A 17,349-nucleotide genomic window follows, 5' to 3' on the forward strand; every position below is an offset into this window, starting at 1 on the left:
CGGAAAAACAATAAATGGAGGTATGTATTGAATAGAAAATATGCATTGTGTTACCTTTCAACTAAATCAGTCTTTCTGCCATGGGTTGCAGCACTCCGTTTTCTCAACTCTGTCTTCAGTTGTGGTACCGACCAATGCTGAAAGCAGCCCGCCATCTTAAAAACTGGCGTCGGTAGTTACCCCCTAGTACACATGCGCCCCCTGGTGAGTAGTGTCGTGGCGGAAATCATTGCGATAATTTTAATCACAATCTGAATTGAAATTAAACACATTTGATGACGAACAGGAACAGTTGAGATTAACTCGTATAAAACCTAACTGTGTCATCTATAATCAATTAGATTGACTTGTAATACATGGTAAAGCAAATATGGTACATTCTAAGAGGAAACATGGTGGTTCACTGTATGCAATAAAACACGAAAATATAATATGAACAATCAAACATATTCTACAATACGTCTTTACATAAACACATTTCAGTAACATTAAAACACTATCAAAGTAAGATAATTACCTCATGAACTTTCAAACATCAAGCCAAATACATGTTTTGTATATTTTAATGATCGTCAAACAACATATATGTATTTATATCGTCAATGTACGTGACAATATGTGACCATTGTATCTGATTAGTAAATAATTTTAAAATAGTCATTGATTTATTTCTTCCAAGATTATCATGGTTTCTTGATACATCCTTCTAGGTCCGTATTTAAATCATTTTCTAGAGATTGTTTAAGTTTTACCAACTGAAACGTTCCTTAGGTAGATATGAGGTGTTGTTGTAATACAAACTTATTCACCTATCACATATAAACATTTAATCATGAATCAAATCTTAAAGTATTTAATGCTAAACTGCTAACCTTTTCTAAAACCATTAGGATAGCGTACACAATCGCAACAAATGCAAATCGTTAAAACGTGATGTCATTGATATAACAGATGAATAAATAACTATAAGTATACATTCGAGTAATAAAACAACACAAATAGATTCCGGAGGAGAGGAGAAAATGTTGAAGATAAATGGCACTCTCATGACTATCGTCCTTTATTGTTATCACTCCTCAGATATCTTCTCGTCACTCTCATCGACACTGATTGGTTCTGGACTAGCTGTACCCAGGAGGTATTGGGACCAATCTTTTCCTAAGTGAAATTCAATGTCTGAATGCCTCGCAATTCCTAAATACCAAACCACCGATGCAACATGTGCACAAGAACCTACTGTTCTAGCACCAGTGCGGCATTTGCAGTACCATCCTTGAACTGTACATTCATCAAACTGAATCCAGAGTTGGTGGACTTTCGAACTAACGTGCCTATTCTGTATTTTTGCACTGATAGTGTTACTCTCCACTTTACATACAAAAACTCCTTACCCGCCTGTGCCATTCAGATGCTCCTTTGTGTATCCTCTAGCCAGTTTTAGTTGGTACACACCAAGCGTGAGATTGCGCAAGTCCTCTTCTGATAACACTGGGAAATTGAGGGAAGCACTATCATCAATTTTGGCCCATATACTTCTTTTAGATGCGAACTTTCTTCAATCCTATTCTGGAGAATTTGTTTTTCTGTTTTGACAGAAAAAAAATCTTTGCTCCCAACAGCTGATCACTTTGTGCGTCGCATGTGCTAGGATCTGATTGGTACTTCTTGCAAATGGCACACACTGTCCTCACCATATCGCCAATGGAGGGGATCTGTGAGTTGGGTACTATTCGGTCCAAATAATTCCACGTCTTCATGCGACCTTTCACAGATTACACAACCCATCTGGAATTCAACAAAACATATCAAAATTAATTTCACTTTGAAGAAATTACCAAAAATATGTTTGTTGAAATGATTTCAATTTCGCATATGATGGAAATGTATTTTACTACAGTCTGGAATTACAAAGTTGAAAATGTGAAAATTCTGAAATCAGGTGATGATTAATTCAAAGTATATTGACAAGTGTGCTTTGGGGAAGGGTATAATAAAAGCTGTATTTAAATAACAGTTAAACGCAATATAATCTTGAAGAAACATTATTTATGAGAATGATTACATAATTTTTGTCACAATACGGGATGCGTTACTTTCCATTGTTGTGTGTTGTCTTTTCTTTGAAAATGCTGGCATCTCTGTATGGATCCTGAGCTCTTCCAACAGCTCAACAGAATCCCTGAACCCCCTATCAACTATTTCCACGTCATTTTCTGTCAGCCAATCAGGGATATCCTCAACATTTCTTAGGATATGATTGAGGATGCCTGCATCATTGTTTTTGCTGTCAGCAAAGTAGGGACCGATGACACTGACAATGTACCCAGTAGTTGTTACAAACATCATTGGCTTCACAAGTGGTTTGTGTTTATGCAATCTAATTAAAATCTAGATGGTCATTATCACTACGTTACATGAACATCTAACAACATCCCATAAGGGGTCACGTTCTGATGACCGCTGAGATGTGTGTATTTCACTTTCAGTGCGAATTGGCATTTTGTCGATGTCATCGAAGCAAAACATTTCGTCACAGCATGCATTCGAAGCAAACCATTTCGGCACAGTATATAGCTATATGCTTTATGGGATAGCTATATGCTTTTTGGGACGAAATAACTTGAAACAAATTGATAGATTATACAAGCTATGCACTCTAGTCATGCTAATTCGGACATATAGGGACCACGGAACCAAATGATTTCCCATAGACGGTAATGTTAACGTTTATCACTGTACTGCTTAAATGGAGTTTTCAACACTGGTCCAGTAGCCATAATTTTGAAGTATGTCATCTCGGAAACCTCTAAATGGAATTATAAAAAATTCTACCAATTTGAACTTTTTTTATATGGGGGCCGCCATCTTGTATTGAATTCAGCACCAAAAAGTCATCTAAATTAACAACAAAATACACACTTAACTCCCCCTGACAAATACAGGCTAGCAAAAAAATAACTGTTTTTCTATATATTTTACATCTACATGTATTGCCCAACCCACATATTAAAACTTTGGAAACTTCTCTCACCTAAATATCCAATCAGTAGGCCCCGATGTATTCACCTTCCTATTAAATCTTCTGCCGAAACGGGGAAAACCCACATTCTATTTTTGATTTGGTTCTGTGGTCCCTATAGAATTCACTTCCAAGATTCTGGATGTAGTCATATATATAGTATAGATATAACAGTGATAGATATAACATCTGGATGTAATTAAATGACTATATCACTGTTAGTGATTATCTCCCTTAAGTCTCAGTTCATTATATCACAGATCTCTGATTAAATACACTAGACGTATATTTTTTGTTATCTATCTAGCATATATAGTCTTAATGAACATATTTTTTTATTTACTTTTTTTATGGAGGAGACCGGTAATACCATATATACTTATTCTTTGTTTTGTATTACATGTAACTTATGTTTTGCTTTTGTTCTGTATTACTTGAATGTGTATGAATGTGATAGACATATATCTTGCCTTAAATCTTTTGTTAATATCAACTTAATGTTTTGTATTTTTGTGATCGAAATACTACTTACTTATTATGTCAGGTAACATACATATCAACCCAGTTCTATCCTCAACCTCTTCTGAACAAAAACACTACTTCTGTGATTTGTCATACTTACATTTAAATGTAAGATCTCTTCGGAATAAAATTGATCTAATTGATAGTGAATTCTATGATACTGATAGTTTCTGTTACTGTAACATTCTAGTATGAATGTGTGACTGAATGTGTGAGTGAATCCTTGTTGATCATTTTATTACATTCAAATCATCGTCTATAGACCTTACAGAAAGATGCTGTGCTTTTACTTCACTAAAGATTAATGCTACTTTTATGAATCTAAGCAATATCATTGGTGTATTTAATAAATTATACCTACTAGTTATGTAGTGGAAGGACGTATGTGGTTCCTCTCACCGTCTTACTCTTGTATAGATACATTTGTAATAGGACTGTATAACCACCTATAAGGTACAGTAATAGTTTTTCAACCCAGGTTCGGTATTTGACCTAAGGTTCCGTTGGAATATAGTGAGAATATAAGAACAAACACAAGAAATTTGTTACAGGGTGGTTTATTGCACCCGCAGATGCAGATATATGAATTGTAACGACGTCAGAACAATGGAAGGTACAATAATACTGAAATATATATACAAAATGACAACGCTACCGCTGGTTAACGCTATATCCACATGGACAACTGAAGTTTGGGAATACAGACCCCCCAACCCCACAGACGAAGTAACATAGAAAGTAGTAGAGAGAAGGATGGGCCTACCAGCAGGTCAGTGCTATGCAGACTGCCGAACAATCGAAACCCCGGGACTTAAATACCAGTTACACAATAGAGAAGGAACAGCCAATCAGAATCTCCGTTACGGTTACTAAAATGAAAGTAAAGGAAGTGAGTCTAGAGAAATGCCCGGATGACGATGAAAACCAGCGGTAGTAAACAAAGCTTATTACAAGGTAACATTAGATGAATTAACTACATTTTAACTTAACAATGACATGAAACTATACACTCACACTCTCAGACTTATACACGACCGGTTATCATTCAGAAACATCACTCCTTCCACACTCCTCCCCCCTTTGAAAAATAGACAAATGTTACCATACATTTGTCTGCATACAGCGATACTCCACTAAAAAAAATGAATAAATCAACAAGGATAAAAAAAACTAGAACATAGAACACAGATACATAGAAATATAGATGTTATATACATATATGTGTAACAAATCAATAAATAGATAAATAAATAAATGTAAAGTGCAACAGAAACGCACGTATAAAGTATGTATTATCAAAAATATGTACATATATATTGCATAGTAATTCCAAACACATGCAATTTAATTAATAACATACCAAAACAAATTACAATGTATATACAACATCACACATCCATTACATTTTACTACCAGGTAAATAGAGAGAAATATAGGTATACATATATATATATAGAATGAGTCCAAGGGAAGCATCTCAGTCTCCTTTAGCTATGCCTTGGACTAGGAAAACAAACAAATGAATATATAAATAAATAATTAACAACCCTAGCTCCTGTAAACATAGGTGAACACTTTATAACTACTTTAGATATTTACATTAACAAACAACAAAGAGCAAAGAGCAGTCAACCATTTATATTCACACCCTGCATTCATGTACCAATTTTTAAGCAAAAAAAAAAAAGAAACTTTATGTATATATATAAAAAAAAAAAGAGGTTGGACATGCCCTTGACATTTGAAATAACAAAAACCACAATAATTCAACAGCAACACCAACACAAACATACATGTAAATGTCACCTCTAATATTTTTATGAATATACTGTAATTACAATGAATAAATGAGATATGTTATGAATGTCTCTTAATCTTCAGGAAACATATCCATGATATCCTGATACTCCATGGAAGGCCATGAGCGGCCAGACTCCTCCCCTCGGAAGCGAATTCGTTCATCACGCGGCTGGTGCACTGAACTACGTCCAAAGTCTACAATGTTATTTCTGACTTCCTGTCTTTGCGCCTCCCGTACCCGCTCCCTGTACTGCTGAGCGCCCTCTGAAGGGGGACACACGGGCATCAGTATCGTTCCCGGATGAATTGCTGGTTCACCCTCTCTACTTCCTGTATGTTCCCCCATAGCTTCCGCCACCTGGGGTGGGCTTAGCCTGTGGCGACTAGCCAGGTGCCTTCTGATCTGGTTTCGCTGCCGATTCCAGAAAACACAGCGAGGACAAACGACTGCGGTGAATTCCGATTCATGTACCCTCCTCCAATGCCGGGCAAGTAATGTGTACCTCTGGAAGATGGTGTCTCCGCACCCAACCACAGGACAGGGCATACCCTGTGGTTGCCACATGGGGCGAAGGTCCCTATCCAGCTCCCGGACATCAGCCTGGGCAACCTTGATTTCTAGGAGATCCATTCTAGCTAAAATTAGAGAATGTACATAATAAGTTATTTTTTAAATAAATTATAATTGCAATTGTCCTTGATTTTTTTTTAAAGGTTAGTTATTTCAGAGATTTGTCTCCCTTATAAGTTATATTGCTTAGCTATACAATAATGTTTCATAAACCAAATATCAAAGTATTTACTTTAATTTGCATGAGTATAACTATAGGTAGATGACAATTACAGCAATGACATTACATGTTATACACAGATTTATATTTCACAAAGACAGGTTGACAGATTACAGACAGAAGGACAGAAGAGGTCTGTAGAGTTGGGGGCTATGGTGAATATATTTCCCTTGGTTTGACAACCCTCCCCGTTCTAGTTATTACTACTGGCTGAGGAGTTCCACTTCCCGACCCTTCAGTACTAGACTCTGCAGCCTCACCGGACACCGAAATATCCGACCATATGGAATCGGACTCCGTCCCCCCATGTGGAAGGTGGTAGTCTCCCCTGATACGGCTTCAAATGATCTACGTGAACGGAAACAGAATTAGCGGATGGGGTTTTCTGGACAATGTATGTGTACTTAGAAATAATTCTTATTATCTTGTAGGGCCCTTCCAACCCTTACCTAACTTGCAGGATAAGGCAGGTGGATACCACCGCCACGCATAGTCCCCTACACTGTATTGTCTGGGTTTTAAACCGACATCATAATAGTTCTTCTGCCGTTGTGCGGTAACTCCTGTATTTTCCCGAACAAATTCAAAGGAACCCCGCATGCTATTCCGTAACCATTCTACATACTGGTTTTTACAGACTGCCTCCTGTGAAGGGGGTAATCCCATCACAATATCCAAGGGGCAAGTTGTTATCTTTCTGAGGTTTAGCAGGGTTCGCTACGCTACCCCCCATTGACTGGACCTGAAGGTGAAGGCCACTGGACTCCACAGCTTGGTTCACCCCTACAGATGTAGCATTTTTCTGGGGTTCATTTGCTTTTACTATGCTATTCTCTATGGTAGATAACTTATACTGATAATAATGTGGACAATCAGATCTCTTACATACCCGACTTGGTTTCCGGGACAGAGCATCGGCATTGAGATGCTGACTACCTGGCCTATGTTCTATCTTATAGTCAAACATGTCGATGATGCTTATCCACCGAGCTAGCATGCCCTCTGGTTCTTTAAAGTTTCTAGGCCAGATCAATGCTGCGTGATCCGTGCGAATCACAAACTTGACTCCACCCAGATAGTGTTTAAAATACTTAAGGAAGGTGACTACTGCTAGAAGCTCACGGTGTGTGGTACAATAGTTCCGCTGAGCCTTACTAAGTATTCTACTGGCATAACTTATAACCTTTTCCTCCCCTCCCTGGATTTGAGACAGTACCGCCCCCATGCCCACATTACTGGCATCTGTATCCAAAATGAAACAATCTATCTCATTGGGGTATAAGAGTATAGGAGCAGTTGTCAACAGTTGCTTTAACATCCCAAATGCCTGATCACATTTATCATTCCAGTTAAAACAGCGATTCTTGCGAGTGGGCTTGGTGAGGGGTGAAGCTATATGGGCGAAATCTGGTATAAAGCGGCTATAATATCCCGCCAAACCTAGGAAACTCCTTACTTCCGATACATTGGATGGGCAAGGCCAGTTCTGTACGGCCTTGACCTTTTCAGGGTCACAACTGATCCCTGTCTCAGAAACTTTATGACCTAGGTAAGACACCTCTGTCTGGAACAGAGTACATTTCTTAGGCTTAAGCTTCAGATGAGCCTCTCGAAGACAATCAAAAACATCCCTCAAATTTGACATTGCTACCTCAAAAGTACCACCAAAGACAATTATATCGTCCAGGTAACACAGACACTTGGAATAAGCTAAACCACCAATGACAAGGGACATAAGTCTGCTAAGGTAGCTGGGGCATTTGACAGGCCGAAAGGCATAACATTGAACTCATAAAGACCAGCATGTGTTGTGAATGCTGTTTTATGTTTATCTGCCTCGGCCATGCGGCACTGCCAGTAACCACTAGCTAGATCTAAAGTAGAGAACCACTTGGCCCCTGCAAGCGCGTCTAATGCATCATCAATTCTAGGGAGTGGGTATGCATCTTTCTTTGTGACTGCATTACGCTTCCTGTAGTCGATACAGAAACGAATACTACCATCTTTCTTGGTAACCAGCACAACAGGTGCCGCCCAAGGACTAGTACTTGGCTTTACAACACCCTGTTTAAGCATGGTATCTAACTCCCGCTCAACTACCTCTTTTTGTGAGGGTGAAATTCTACGGGGATGCATTTTAATTGGGGTAGTACCCTGTGTATCAATGCAGTGTTCTGTGATATCTGTTTGACCTAACTTCCCATCAGGACCTGCAAATATATCCTGATAGTTCGACAATAGATTTTCTATCTCCACTTTCTGTAACTCTGTTAACTGATCAGAGGTCCTCTCCAGGACTTGTACTAGATGTGGAGGGAGTTTACTAGTGTGTTTATCCTCATCCATCACCTCTACCTGATGTACTGTATCCACTGGCTGTACTTTACATATGAATGTATTCTCATGTATTTTAATATCAGAACGGGTAAGATTCAGAACAGATAATGTGAACTTCTTCCCTTTCTGAGGAGAGATAAGTGTCCTGGCTAACAGTAAACCCTGACTGGTCAACAACTGAGCTGGTTCAACTAACCCCGATTCTCCCTCAATATAACCATCTAAATACCCAGAGAAATAACATTCTGAGTTACTGGGAATAGAAAGAGTTTCAGACATTCTTATATGTGCACACTTAGGATCTACCTTTGACCCCTGACTCAACTGCACTACTTTACTACCTAAACTCAGGGTCTTCTTACCAAAATTCAATTTCCCTTCATGAATAGTTAGGAAATCGATACCTACTATACCTTTAAGACCCTCAAGCTTAGCAACAATAGCTACCTGGGTACATATCTACACCAACTATGGTGACAGAGGAACCTGAGTCTATCAAAAACCTAACATCAGACTTTCCAACATTAACAGTTGCAAATAGACTAGGCTGAACCATACTCAAAATAACTGTAGGCCCTGTCTTCTGACAATTCTCCTCAGTAACAGGGGCTGTAACTCTGGGCCCGAGTTCAGCCCGTTCTAATTTCCCTGGGCCTGATTCCCATTATTGTTCAGACTGTCTTTCTTGGGACATGTATAACTCATATGGCCTGTTTCCCCACAACTATAGCACTTCCTCTGTGACACAGGGAAATAGTTTTTGCTAGAACCCTTGCGCTGAGACATTCTTTTATTTAACTGCTCAAATTGCTCCAAGATAAGAGCTGCTAAGTCTTTCTCAGCTGTACCATCGGTTGATTGTTTGGTACTGTTTACAGCGTGTACAAAGGCAGGAGCCTCAGGGTTTAGGTCATGGGGTTTCCTACTCTGTGTCTGTCTATTACTGACAGCTTCAAACTCTATTGCTGCTCTTACAGCTTGATCTAGACTACCGGAGTGACAAGGCTGTACATGTTTCCCCAACTCAAAATTGCAAACACCATCTACAAACTGATCCACAGTGTCACTCTCTAACAGTGCAGCATCTTTAAAAGGAAAAGCCTTTCTAGCTAACATTCTCAACCTTTCCCCGTAGTCAACGAGTGATTCCCCTGCCCCTCTGGACCTATTCCTAAACTCAGATTTGTATGCTGACTCCCTACCAGGTGGATCAAACCTCCTAAGTAAGGCATTCTTTACAGCAATATAACTGGACATTTGTCCAACTGTGAGTTCTGACAGAATGCGCTGAGCAGGACCTCTCAAACACATAACTAGTTGTTGGGCCTTCTCTAAATCATTCCACCCATTCCAGTTAGAAATATGTTCAAACTGGATAATAAAATCCTGAAAACTATGTTTCCCCTCAAATGTTTGCAGGCTCTTTTCCTTACGCCGTGCCTATGAAAAGCTTGGGGCTATATGTGTACCGAAGTTTGGAGTATTTGTGTACCCAACCCCCCTTCCCTCACTAACAGGGTAACCTAAGTCCACAGGGACCTCAGAATGCCTAGCATTTATGTCATTACAAAAATGTGTACCTGAATATTGTCCACTCAATATATTTCCTACTGGAGTACTTGTCCCTAACTCTCCTGGTTGTATCTCAAATGAAACTGGCCTACTGTTCAGCGCCCTAGTCAGCCGGCGTGCATGTGTTTATGTCCATGCTATGCTGTATCGGGGCCTGTGGAGTACACGGGGTCATCGGGGTCAAAGAGAATGCATGAATTTCCGGTGCACGTGCGCTCGCTTCCTCATCGTCTCGAAAGTTAATGAGATTATGACATTGCTCATTCGCCTGTGTTTCGACCCCTATGCTATCCAGAAAAGGATTTCTATTACGCCGCATTCTAGGAATGTAACCGGCAGTTGATGTAATGTGCCTAGGGCCCACGTGAGACAGGTACGTGTTAGTAACAGTGGACACTGTTTGTGTAACCGGCATGACCGGAGCAGGCAGTCTTGGGCCAGACAACCTAGTCGGAGCAACAAATGTACCCCCAAAAGTATTAGACATAATGAATTCAAAATATAGAAACGGATTACTCAGGTTGTTATCACGGCACCATTTTGTAATAGGACTGTATAACCACCTATAAGGTACACTAATAGTTCTTCAACCCAGGTTCGGTATTTGACCTAAGGTTCCGTTGGAATATAGTGAGAATATAAGAACAAATACAGGGAATTTGGTACAGGGTGGTTTATTGCACCCGCAGATGCAGATATATGAATTGTAACGACGTCAGAACAATGGAAGGTACAATAATACTGAAATATATATACAAAATGACAACGCTACCGCTGGTTAACGCTATATCCACATGGACAACTAAAGTTTGGGAATACAGACCCCCCAACCCCACAGACGAAGTAACATGGAATGTAGTAGAGAAGGATGAGCCTACCAGCAGGTCAGTGCTATGCAGACTGCCCGGGACTTAAATACCAGTTACACAATAGAGAAGGAACAGCCAATCAGAATCCCCGTTACGGTTACTAAAATGAAAGTAAAGGAAGTGAGTCTAGAGAAATGCCCGGATGACGATGAAAACCAGCGGTAGTAAACAAAGCTTATTACAAGGTAACATTAGATGAGTTAACTACATTTTAACTTAACAATGACATGAAACTATACACTCACACTCTCAGACTTATACACGACCGGTCATTCATTCAGAAACATCACTCCTTCCACACATTTACCTTCCATACTTTACAATTATACTTTAGCATCAAAAGAGGGAGTGTAACATCTTTCTGTCAGGTCTAACCCGATGTTATTCTAGAAAAAGACTAATATAGTTAACAAATTGAGGAGTTATCTCCCTTGATTGGAACACAATATAATTAATAAATTGAGGAGTTATCTCCCTTGATTGGAACACGATTCCTTGTCAAAGCTTTCGAACCAATTTGACGTGCTTTCATAACAGTATAAAAATATAGCACAAGTATGGTGTTAGGGAATATAGCAAGATTCTTGTTTCCCGGGACCTGGTCTCCTAAAGATAGCCAGTCTATTAAGCCAATCTAATTAAAATCTAGATGGTCATTCTCACTACGTTACCGTAGTGAGAATGACCATCTAGATTTTAATTAGATTGTCTATTAAGCATTAAGCAAGGGAAACCAGGAACTTGTTATTTATCTCTCCATCCCATACTATACGCGTTTTATTATATCCAGTCATTTAGATGACAATGAAACCAAACTTTCAAGTGAATTAAAATGTTCTTGCTATTGCGCTTACATTTCATTTCAAAAACTCGCAGGAATAACTGCATGCCCAGGGATTTAACTCGAGTAATTTGTCGGTGGGTATTCTGTTTTCATATACGAACAGGGACTTATGTCATTTCACTTTCCGAGTTTAAACTTCCCTTGATACTGAATTTAACTGTCTGATATATCTTAGTATCAAAACTGTGAAAGTACTAAAAAGGGAAGGAACTGTCGCTAAGCTCCCGTCTGCATTGGCAGATGATAGCCAGTTCTTTCACAAGATCACCTCTAACTCGATTGGTTCGGCAGAAACGGTTTGGTTTGGTTTATTCACATTATACTGACAACGGGCGAATCAGTCATCCCACTCTTAATATGCTGAGCGCTAAGCAGGAGCAGCAACTACCATTTTTAAAGACTCGGGTATGTCTCGGCTAGGGGACAGAACCCAAAGCCTTCCTCACAGCGGCGAACGGTCAAATAAAGGCCAACAGTGAGGCAGTGTCAAGGGAGATGGTAGGAAGAAGAAAGTTTTTAAGAAAGAAGAGAAAATATAAGATCCCAAATTTAGTCGCCTCTTACGATCATGCAATGGGGGCAGCAGGTACAATTCTTAAGCCCTACCTGCAGGGCAGTGGTAGAAACAGCCGAGCGCAGGTATGATTTAGTTCCCAGACTAACACATATGACCAACAACAACTAAGCGAAGGGATATAAAATAATTTAAATCAATTACTTTTATATAAAGTACAAATGTATGTTAATATACACACAATTTTAATCGGTCACTAATGAACGCTTGTGCTGTGACTATAGACCAATCAACCTATTGCGCGGAGCAATGATGTAAGCGGCCTTCCGGTTAAAACTTCCGCCTTCCGTAGTGATGTGTAACCAACATGGCGGTCAGTGTCTGCTAACAGCGTTTGTACCAGAGGAATTTACTATAATATTTGTATATTCGTACTATTTTGATATTTATTGCCGTTTGTTTATGTAAATCAAGCATTTTATATAACTTTACAATGGATGCTGGTGATCAAAGTCTCTCGTTAAATGAAGTATCACTGTGGAAAGTTGAAGCGTTAAAGGATTACTTGTCGCAGAGAGGTTTGGCTCGCAGAGAGGTTTGGCTACCAAAGGCAGCAAAGAGGAATTGACTGCGTTGTGTGTTGCTACTAAAAAACTGTGTATAGATAAACTACCACTGCTATAGAAGCGCAGGCTAGGACTAAGCTGGACTATGCAAAATTACTTAAGATAGGAGAGACCAAGATCAGGGACCCCTTCCAAATATTTGACGGGTGGAAAGATGAGAAGACAGCCTTGTCCCAGTGGCCCCCTGTGTTTTGCTCTGATATTGTAAAATTGTTCATGTTATCATCTGATTCAATTACCACAGAAAAATATCTTAATGAATATAAACTTGGTGAAGCATACCAATATTTTTCATCGTTATGGTTGAAGGAAGTATTTTATCAGCTAGTGACTGATGACCTTTGTCTCTTGCGTGCACATTGTACCCCGTCGCAGCGACTGAATAGCACAGACCATAGTGTGTGGGTGTGTGTACAACAGTCTACAGGAAATATCAAAAGTGCATATTGTTCATGTACTACAGGGTAAGTAAAATTATGAATTATTTTCATTTGATGAATACAAATAGGCAAGAAAGATAAACAATAAATAAAATAAATATTCATTTCACTAAACAAATGAATACAAATAATTTACATAGATAGATGGAAACTCCAGATATGTAAGTTGTAGGGTACATAAATAGTGTTACATTATAATGACTATTATGGTGTAGAAATGATATTATGGAGTAACTACCTGTCCCTGTATAATATGTACATGTACATGTAATTTGAATTTAATGTCTCGATAAAATGATTATAACCTAAACTGAGTATCGCACCCCAGTACCAATTGTATTGAGATTTGTACCTGCAAACATATAAATATACCGTACAATGACTTAACAGCATGACAGAGTATTGACATCTTCATGTGTGAGTTTGATGTAATATCATTGTATTAAAATCTATTTTAGGCTTGGTCAAACATGTAACCACATCGCTGGACTCCTCTTCAGAGTGGAAGCAGCAAATAAGATGGGGGTTACATCATGTACATCTGCCCCTTGCAGCTGGAACATACCAGGCATGGGCAAGAAGATAGTGCAGCCATTGCAGGTTAAAGACATGCAGTTAACTAAGACAAAGCATAACACAAAACCAGGTACATTTATTTTCCAAACAATACAGCATACCAAATATTACAGGTATAAGTTTAAAAAAAAGGGAAATTAATACTTCACAGATCTTCAAACTGCAACATCATGTATGTGTATTATAATGTGGTTCTATTATTTCCACGAAACATTGTGAGTGTAAGGCATTTGAAGAAAGTTCATTGCATAGTGAATCTCCCAGGTAAATGATAGAATATAAAAGTATGTTGAAGATTATTTTTTTACAATATAGGAAAGAGAAGACCATTCATTATGAATGCTACAAATACAAGCTTCAATCCAGTATCATCCACTCCAAATATATCACATCTACAGCCACTGACAAACCAATTGAGGAAGGAAATTCCAACTGCTTGTATTTTCAAAGGTAAACAACAGTACTTGTTAAATACTTGATAGATTACAATTTAAATGTGTTATGTTGTTTAGTCATTCTTATCAAGAAAGTTATGGTTTGTTTGATTTAGTGTGCTAATTGTATGAAAAGGAAAATAAAAACATTTTTATGGTTGGGAGAATGGAGATAGAATATGACAAGATGAAATTGATGTATTTACTCTGTCCTAAGTTCTAATGCAATTATAAAACAATTCCTGATTAATTCATCTTCGTTAACTTATGTACAGTACTAAAAAAAAATGAATAATTCAATAATTAACTTTTGTACAGAACTAAAAAAATAAATAATTCAATATCTGGAATGGGATTACTTACCCTTAGACCAATATGTAATGTATACACCTGAACCTTGACCAAACATCACATGCATGAATTTAAAAAAGGTTTTTGACCCTTATTTTGGGCCAGAAATTCCATTCCTAATGCAAAAATGATTGATTTTTTCTGAAACTTTTATCTGAAATCCTCATTTGGAAAATGTGAAAAAAGGTATGTTAGAATTTGAATGGTAATGTAATAGACAACAAAACAGTGATCAAATTGTTTTGTTCACTAAAATAAAGTGCAACAAAACTAACATGATGAACTAACTTTTGTTGTAAAATACTGTTCCTTATTTGTTAAGTCAAAAAGAATGTTATCATGTTATTTGTGACATTGGTTACAACTTATATGACCTACCACAGTTACAAGTGAGAGGTAGTTATACGCACAACACTATGTTATGGGACCTACCACTGTTACAGATGTAAGTGAAAAAATAAATGATTTCACCATATATATAGCAGGTGTATTCATAAATCAATCATGATAGTTTTTTAATCTTCAGGTTTGATCATGCAACCACACATTCTCATGTAAATTTCCACTTTTCAGGTTTAGATATGCCCATAGAAAACCCTGCACCACCTCAAAAGTCTTCATTTGACATGTCGATATATACCATGAACACCATTGCTGCAAACTTCAAGGCTATGGCTACACAACAGTTTCAAGGAGGTAAAAATAACAATGGAGAACATTATAGGTTGTCAACTTCCTTGGAATTATGTCCCTTTTGGATTCAGGAATGTTAAATCACAATAATTTTAAGAAGACAAGGTCTGATATTACTGTATTATAAGTATTTTTGGCTGTTGAAAAATCAACTTTCCACAAGTAATTGAATTGTTCACAAATCAATTTTAAAGGGCCATCCTTCGTTTGAATAAAGTAAATGTAATCAAAATTAAACATACTGGAAAATATGTATTATTCCCAAGTACTAAAAGTTATAATCTTTACGTTAATAAGGCAGTTTTACTTTCAAGATGAAACTAAGTTATTCGAGTATTATGTCCTGAATGAAAATTCTTAATTTGACCCGAAGTATCACTAATTACCACAAAGACATACAGTAATTGTATATATATGATACACCTTTTTCCTGTACATGTTGACGTTACTTTCATAACATGTAGGCACAAACACTCATATAATCATCGTTCAGACATTGAATTCATCAATAGAAAAAGTGAATGTTTCTGATGTGTAAAGGAAGGAATGCCCCTTAAGACATGTACATATGATAGCAAACAAACAAACTTTATCTCTCACAGGAATGAAGTCATGTAGCTATTGTACTACACCTATATACATGTAGTTACATTTGCAGACAGCTAGGTTAAAGTATAGATATAAAACACTTTTGTGTTATTACTAATAAGGATACAGCTTTGGTGTTTCTACTACATATGCATACCTGCTGACCTATAATGTGACCTTTGACCTACTTTTTGAAAATTTTGTTTTGAATTTCAACCCATTCGGTGACTTATGTTGTTTTCTTACAACTCTTGTTCCTTAACAAAACCTATCTAGATAAGCTGAAATAAGAGTGGCAGTTACATATAGTTAGTATACTTTGTTTAGGCTGGGTAGTCATACGGGGGCCGCGGTGGCCGAGTGGTTAAGGTGTCCCGACACTTTATCACTAGCCCTCCACCTCTGGGTTGCGAGTTCGAAACCTACGTGGGGCAGTTGCCAGGTACTGACCGTAGGCCGGTGGTTTTTCTCCGGGTACTCTGGCTTTCCTCCAACTCCAAAACCTAGCACGTCCTTAAATGACCCTGGCTGTTAATAGGACGTTAAACAAAAACAAACAAACCAAAGGGTAGTCATAAATGTACATTGGCCCTAAAACATTCATGACATACTGCGTATATTTGGTTATTATCTGACAAACATAAACATTGTTTAAACTATTTCATTGCAGGTGAAGACCAATTCATCAACTCCATTCCCAAAGTCTCTCCTTCAGACATCCATACAATAGAAGAAGAAACAAGAGGCCAAAGTACAAATGATGATTGGAAGGCCTTGCGCAAAGGAAGGATCACTTCTTCCAATTTTCATTCTGTTCATACCAAAATGAAAACATTACAAAGGGACCCAACTGCAGATGTCAATTCCCTGTGCAATACCCTTCTTGGCAATACTAAAATGCCCCTTGATCATGTAAGGTCTATTAAACATGGAAGAGAGACTGAACCTTTAGCCAAGAAAGACTTTGTGAAGTCATTTTCTCTTCAACATCAAAACATCACTTTAGGGAATGTGGCCTCATCATGTGTCAAAAATATCCATTTCTTTCTGCCTCTCCAGATTTGGTGATATCATGCTCATGTTGTGGGCATGGGCTTTTAGAAGTGAAGTGTCCTTTGATCACAAAATGTAAAACTTGTACACATTTTTGTGTATGCACTCTTCCTAAATACTTAGAATTTTCAGATAGTGAAATAGTACTGAAGAAGAACAGCGCATATTATGCCCAGATTCAAGGCCAATTAGCTATAGCAGAAAAGGAGTGGTGTGAGTTTTTTTGTATATACACCAAATGGAAATTTCTGCCAGAGAATATTTCCTGATGCAGAGTTTTTTCAATATATGTTATCTAATCTTGTTTTATTTTTTAAAAG

General features: G+C 37.9%; 1 protein-coding gene across 1 annotated transcript; it reads left to right on the top strand.

The window, feature by feature from the left end:
* The first annotated feature begins 10,454 nt into the window (after positions 1-10,454).
* On the top strand, positions 10,455-17,044 carry LOC117340448. Its single transcript, XM_033902208.1, has 6 exons — positions 10,455-10,517; positions 10,926-11,071; positions 13,793-13,980; positions 14,226-14,360; positions 15,269-15,391; positions 16,647-17,044. Exons 1-6 carry the CDS (start codon positions 10,455-10,457, stop codon positions 17,042-17,044), a joined length of 1,053 nt encoding a protein of 350 aa, XP_033758099.1.
* The last annotated feature ends 305 nt before the right edge of the window (positions 17,045-17,349 follow it).

The sequence above is a fragment of the Pecten maximus genome, chromosome 13 (assembly GCF_902652985.1).
Source record: "Pecten maximus chromosome 13, xPecMax1.1, whole genome shotgun sequence".
Lineage (NCBI taxonomy): Eukaryota > Metazoa > Mollusca > Bivalvia > Pectinida > Pectinidae > Pecten > Pecten maximus.

Bases quoted from the DNA above. Each gene is read 5' to 3' on its own strand.
- LOC117340448 (XM_033902208.1), top strand. From the start codon at position 10,455: ATGACCGGAGCAGGCAGTCTTGGGCCAGACAACCTAGTCGGAGCAACA. The intron at 14,361-15,268 runs GTAAACAACAGT...TCCACTTTTCAG, and splicing joins AACTGCTTGTATTTTCAAAG to GTTTAGATATGCCCATAGAA. The intron at 15,392-16,646 runs GTAAAAATAACA...ATTTCATTGCAG, and splicing joins TACACAACAGTTTCAAGGAG to GTGAAGACCAATTCATCAAC.